The sequence below is a fragment of the Eurypyga helias genome, unplaced genomic scaffold (genome assembly GCF_000690775.1).
Source record: "Eurypyga helias isolate BGI_N326 unplaced genomic scaffold, ASM69077v1 scaffold2276, whole genome shotgun sequence".
Taxonomy (NCBI): Eukaryota; Metazoa; Chordata; class Aves; order Eurypygiformes; family Eurypygidae; genus Eurypyga; species Eurypyga helias.
This window is the reverse complement of record NW_010257026.1, coordinates 119-6,863: the sequence shown is the minus strand read 5'-3', so window position 1 is coordinate 6,863 and position 6,745 is coordinate 119. Positions and strand designations below refer to the sequence as shown.

General features: G+C 45.6%; 1 protein-coding gene across 1 annotated transcript in view; it reads left to right on the top strand.

The window, feature by feature from the left end:
• The window catches only part of CD96 (CD96 molecule), a 26,577-nt gene extending 21,433 nt beyond the window's left edge, over positions 1–5,144 (top strand). Inside the window, exons 10-14 of the mRNA XM_010153849.1 lie at positions 3–77; positions 1,940–2,020; positions 2,654–2,743; positions 3,888–4,011; positions 5,036–5,144. Of these exons, the coding sequence (XP_010152151.1) occupies positions 3–77; positions 1,940–2,020; positions 2,654–2,743; positions 3,888–4,011; positions 5,036–5,144 (479 nt within the window). The remainder of the gene's footprint in view (positions 1–2; positions 78–1,939; positions 2,021–2,653; positions 2,744–3,887; positions 4,012–5,035) is intronic.
• The last annotated feature ends 1,601 nt before the right edge of the window (positions 5,145–6,745 follow it).

The following is a 6,745-nucleotide window of genomic DNA, read 5'->3' as shown; positions in this document are numbered from 1 at the left end:
AGGACTGCTGATTTCTACCGCAGAGACAGAAAGCTATACGGGCACCACAGCATTCAATGAGAGCTTGACAACAGCACGTGAGTAGATGACACGTCTCCTTTGCTTGACAGGACTGTAACAGGGGAGTTATGAAGCCAGTTAAGGGTGCTGCAAAGTGCAGATGTGGCACCAACTTAGCGAGTGTTGGGTTGCAAATCTACAACAGTATCTTGCAAAAAGAACAAAGGCAGGTACTCGCCCCTACGTCGTCCTCGGTTTGTGATGCCTTTCCCAAGAACGTTAGCTCTGCAGTGCTTATTTTCAACTGCTCGTTGATAGTCATCACATCGCCGTGCAAAAATCATTACTGAACGTGGAAAAGTTGCATCTGAGCCGTGGCCAAAATTCGGGTGGTATAATCTGTACCAGCTTTTCAGTACTACGCAGAAAGTAGTTCCCCTGTTGAGTTGCACTGAGTTAGAAGATAAAGGCTTGAGTCTTCTAAGTCGTCAAGGATTTGCAGCGGCAAAAGAGGAACGGCAAAACGTTTGAGTATCCTGGTTTTATTAGGCGTATTTAATTTAATAATATTAAAATTGAGAGAGTTGCTAGGCAAATGTAGTGAGCACTGAGGGTAGTTTATAGGTGAAATAAGTTACTGGAGAAGGTAAATAAAATCACAGAGCAGCAATGAAATCATACAATAATGTGGGGCAATAAAGGCTGGCTAATAGAACATTGAAAGGTGGCCTCATTAAAGATCTATAAATCAATAAAAAAAAACACTAGGGGTGGACATTTTTGTACAAATCTTTCCCTTCAGAAAATCTCTGCTGAGCAGCAGAAAGCCAGAAGTGACTTTCTCTTTTAACATCTTTGTGCTTTCAGAACAGGCAGGACCTGTCAAGGCACTTTTGCATTTGTACGGCAGCCGTCATTTGGCTGAAGCGCAGGTGTAGCAGCCGCTTCCCATTTTCTGAATATATTTTTGGCAGCATTCCAGTGTTTATTTACCCACGCATAACCCACAGCCACGCATTCAGACTGAAACCTTGTGACAGCTTCTAATGCTTCACGATGCTGCTCTTGCACAACTTGCTGGTGGCAATTTTTGCTCAAAGCATGCCAAATTACACTAAGATTTGCAGGAGGTAATGTGTGTTGCACCACTCTTCAGCTTCCCTACAGTCGTGCCTGCCTGACCACCAGCTGAGGCATGTCCTGGAAGCGTTCTCCGTCCGGCAGCTGTAATTAAGGACAATTTCAGAGCGCACGGGCACCAGTGTGCCCACTGAGGCATACCAACATTTGTCCCCGTGTCCTCCCAGGTCCACCGGGCTTGTACAACAGGGAGTACCGTCAGCAGTTCAGTCCTCAGAGATTCTAGCACAAGCCATTATGCAAATAATAATAAGTAGCACTTGTCAGCATGCTGCATAGAGCAGAGCGCTATGGAATCTCCAAGTATATATCCTTCTTGTATATATATATATACATTTTTAAAATGCCAGATCTACCATGCTTATCCCCATAAAATTAAATATGTAATAAACAAGGAGAAAAGAAGAACTGAAATTAATTAAGGTCCAAAACTCCTAGTGAATTTTTAGAGTGCCCTAAAATTGGACTGATTTAGGTAGGGCTTCTTCATACATAAATACATATATATATATATATATATACACTTGAGTGCTCAATTTCAATCAGAACCAGCATCTCATATGAAAGAGATTTTCCTGGCTCCATTTGGTTACTCATTTACATCATTTAAACTGTGGATTTTTTTTCTTAGTTTTATAAATCAGCAATTATACTAGAGACTTTCAGGTGTCTCTGTTACGTCATTTGTTGTTCGCATCAGAGAAAAGTGAAGGGCATAAAATAGCCATATTTAAACCTAATAAAGCAATCACGTACATGCTTGTAAGGTAATTGAAGGATATTATTTCTTTTCGTGCAGATCTGAACGATTCCACCACCAAATCCCCACAAAGCCTCAGAAATGCCACACGCTCCCCTGAGAATGCAACCCGGGTGTATCGTAAGTGCCGTGGCAGCTCTGGAAACCCTGTGCCATTGTCTAGTTGTGTATTTTAGCTATTATTTCAGAAGGCATGAACACAGACAACTAGAAAAAACAGGAATGTATCCTTAGGCAGCACTGATCTTAAACATAGGTAGCTTAGCTGTATTAAGAAAGGCAAAATATCTGTCTACAAACAGATGAAAGATGATTTTTGTGGTTCAGACACAGTACTTGACAGAGGAGACTGAGGTTTCACTCAGTCACAGCAAAGGCAGACTCTTTGTGTTGCTGCTAAGCCACTTAATGTCTTTAGCTTTTTCATTATCATCAAAGAGGTAAAAAGCTTATCATTCTCCCAGACCGCTGTGCAGCTCAATGCTGGCTTGCTGGAGCATCTTAATAGGTGTTTTCTATATTCTTTCTTTCTTTCTTCTAGTATTATTTAATTTGATAAAAGCACATTTTTTGTCTAACACTGGGTTGTAGGCCAAAAACGTAGGCATTTTGCCAAGTGAATTTTGACACCCTGCCTCTGGATTTTGGTTTCCAGTCTTCAGCAGGGTGAATAAGAGTGACTTCAAAACACAACCTTCATTAAAAGCAACCCAAGCAAGTGACTAAAAATTGCCTGTGCCCATATATTTTTAGGTAACCTGTCCTTCAGCATCACAGACCAGCCAATTTCAGTTACCAGAGGGAAAGATTTCTTTACTACAAGCAGCCTGCTCAATAGTACAAGTGAGATGTTATCCTACAAATCTTCTTCTTTCAGCATGCCGTTGCAGTAAGCAAGAAAAGTGGAGAAGCACAAAACCCAGAGCATTGCATAAATTTCACCAGGGGAGTTCAAAAATGGGAAAAGAGGTGAAAAGAGGAGTCAGGGCTGCTGTGTCCCCACACCATGGGTTGTCACAGGCTTTTGGAATTCTTGCCTTCTCCCTGTATCCTCAAGCAATGCCCCAGTGCATGTTTTCCTCCAGCAGCAGAATTTGGCCGGCACACTCCTGCAACTCGGGGACCACTCACGGCTCATGCAGTGTGGTGGACTTGTTGCCTGGTCGCAGCACTGGCTGCCACTGTGGCCAAGACCCCGTCTGGGTGACGTACCAGGATGACCAGCCTAGCAAAGAATGGTGACACCAGCACAACGGGAGGTGACACTGAGGCGGCATCGCCCAGTGACTCCTGTGTTCCAGCCCTCTCTGGCAGCCAGCCCACTGATGCATCCTCTGCAGCAGCTGGCAGAGGACTGTGCTCCTCCTCTCCTTCCTCCCCATAGCCAGGACCTCAAGGGCACCTCAATCCATCACCAGCACCCCCTAGGGTGGCTGTGCAGAAGGGGGCAGTGGGGCGTCCCAGCACCGCAGTGGGGAGAGGCAGCTGGGGCGAGGTTGTGGTGCTGCACGGCCAACGAGAGCCCAACCCAAAAGGTAGCTGTGCCCTTGGCCAGATGTTTTGGCAGGGTTTGGAGCCAGTGGTGTGAGAAATAAGCTGGTGAGAAGGAGGGACGGGGAAGGCAGCTGTGCCTGATGCACTGCGACATCTGTCCTCTTCTCAGAGGAACTGATGAGGGAACAGAGAGAACTAATAGTTTTCAGATTAAATTGTTGCTGGGCTGTGTCTGAATAATCTCATGACATGAGCCGATGGACAGCTGAAAGCAGCCCGCAAACCCAGTCAGAACCAGAGTGGGCTAAGTCCAGTAATCAGAGCCGTAATGCTCAGAGTTTGGGATCCTCAGCTTGGGAACCTGGCAGTCTGGTGTTGCTCTGGGACTGTGTACCAGGCCTGGAGGGGGGGCAGTGAGCCACAGGCAGCGAGCCCAGATTTCCCTCCCATCTGAGGATGTTCGGCTGAGCTCCATCTCCCATGTCCCTTCCAGGTGGCGCGTGGAACGCGAAAGCCAGTCGCTTCCCCTGGCCAACAGTGGTAGCTGTCCTGCTCCTCTTCTGCAGCTTTCTAATAGCGCTAGGCATCAGGAAATGGTGTCAGTACCAGAAAGAGATGTAAGTACTAGAGAGGGGAATCACGGGGGCGGGAGGGTGGCACAGAGGACAGCACAAACTCTAACCCAGCTGTTTGGATTCACACATTTTCACTGGAGACTGCCCGTAGTGCACGCGGCCTTTAAGCACGGGCATCTCTAATGCCATCTTTTTTCATACAGCTGTTATGAAATGTGTTCTCAGTCCTTTCATCTGTTCTGTGGGTTATCTATAAAGCAAACTTTAAAAAAAGAGCTGCGGCGCAGCTTCAGGGTGTGAGGGAAGACTACGAGTCAATTTTTTTCTCCAGAGCCCCCAACTCCTATCAGCCTCCCTGCCAGCTGCCTTTGCTCTCTCATTTTGTGTGGTTACTTGAGGGCAGTTTTTAATGAAATTGTACTTCTAGGGCAAATCTATTTGAGTTGTGAATAATACATGTGAAAGTAGGCTACCTGAAACTTAATCCCAGTCAAAGAAGCATTGAGTTTGTAATTGTTACCAAAGTTTAATTCCCTATTAAAGCACTCGGAGATCTACTGATGAAAGCAATATCTAAGAGCCAATTATTTTTAATCTTACAAACTTTACTGAAATGTTTGAAAAATCATGGTGATAATGAATCATTTGCAGTTCTAGAAAACCCTTTCAAAATATGACTGCAAATCCCATATATCAAAGATAAAAATGGGATTTAATGCTTTCACTGATTTGGGATGAGACCTTTATTTTGGCCTATAAATTGACAAAAAAAAGTTATGAGCCTTTAAATATACCTTCAGAGAACAAACGATGTCTGCAAGGGTTTTCAATGATTGACTGTGACCACGGTCTGTTCCTTTAAAGCATGAATAAAGTTAAAATTGTGAGGTGGCAGCAGAGAAAGGCAAATGAATACCAGGAGGTGCGCTGGGGGCATAGAACAGAAACGGGGAAGTCGCAGTGTGTAAGAGCAAATGTCAGTTGCTCTTATAATGACTTAATGTCCATCTACCTCCTCCTGTGGACGTTTTACAACAGTCTTTTATACAGCTTTTTTCTCTTTCAGCATGAACAGACCTCCATCTTTCAAGCCACCGCCACCTCCAATAAAGTACACCTCCATGGTGGAGTCTGACGGGACTCCCCCATCCTGCCACGAACTGGAAAACCTGTAACATCGCCTACGCCCTTGCGAGGTGCGTAGAAGATAGACACAGTTAAAAGGCTCTGTCTTTAAAACATTCATTACAGGAGTTTGGTGTTAATGACCCATATTAAAATGCAGAACGCCTAAATGACATTAAGGTTGGAAGCTGAGCGCTCCCGAGGACATGTCCTTCATCCCGACTATCTCTGTGTGTGCATTACGTTAACACCGTGGTGAGTGTCACCGTGAGATTACATGTGCTTAATTTGAGTTGGGTGATCAGCTGGGAATTTGCTGTCGTGTTAATGGGAGCAGATTAGCACATCACTCTGCCAGCCTGCCTGAAGAGTGTTGAAGCGTTTTGTTTTAATAAGCGTATAGAGACGACAGCTCTGCCGTATGGACACCACGATTACATGGGGAACATTGGCTTATCACAAGCTTTTGGATACCTACGTGGGCTGTTCTTACAATTTTTTTTTTTTTTACTGCACAAATATTGACTATTATGACCCAATATATAATTTCCTATCCCTGCGAAGCCAAACAAGAAATAATCAGCACCTTACACGGAAAGAAAACCACCTGCGTCTGTCGTCACGGGGCTGCGGCACAGACTCGCAGGGAGGGGTTGGTGCGACGAGAGGGCACAGTGCAGACCTGGTGGAAGTGTTCGCAGCGAAGACTCGGTTGCTGCTGAAGTCACAGGAAAGAGTCAGCTTTGCGCTCGTGTACAAGCCACTTGTGGAGCAGAGGACTGAAGTGAGTAAGGGCCCTAAGGATAATGGAAAATGCCAGTCCTTTGGAAGTGCTGTGCCTTTGAAACAATAATTGCTCTTGAGTGTGCTTTTCTGAAATTATATTTACAGCATATGTGAAGGAAAAAAAAGGAATATAATCATTGTATTGTCCTTTGGTCTTAATGAGCTTCGATCATTTGTTATCTTCACATTGTTTTAAGACCTTAGTGGTAGTCTCCCAGTTGGCTTAAGCCTGTGGAAGGGACAGTCCGGTCTTGCCGCTATCCTGCCTGGGCCGCCTATCTCCTTGCGGTGACGCTAATGATGAAGCGACCGTGCCGAGGGGGGGTCAGCTCGGCCCACTGCACAGTTCCCAGCCAGGCCAGCGGAAGTGTGTCACTAACGCAAGGCACCGGAGCCACAGCGGGAGCGGGGCTTTTGGCAGCAGCGTGGTCTTATGTCACCTTCAGCCAGCCAAGGAGCTGTCCCTCCAAGCTCGTTTGAAAATGTGTTGTCACCACAGCGGTGTTTCTGCAATTAATGCAAATTGACTAAAACTCAACCGTGTCAAGCTTAAACTCGGTGTTGTGATTGAGGGATGGGATTTGCTTTGTTAAACACTGGTCGATGAGTATCACAGCACTGCCTTTCCCGGGACTTCAGGTGAATGAATGACTTATTGGAAAGAATGATCTGACAGACCTTTGTAAAGTGTTTTGTATTGTTTACGTTATGGTTCTAAATCCATCACTAAGGGAATACCTGTGCTGAGCGGGAAACACTGCCCTTCCTACAGAGGCGACAGGCTTGGCGTGCATGGAAGGCTCAGCAGCAGTTTGAGCTTTTCTTGTCTGTACGGGCTTGTAGAAGCGACATCCCGCCGTCCCGG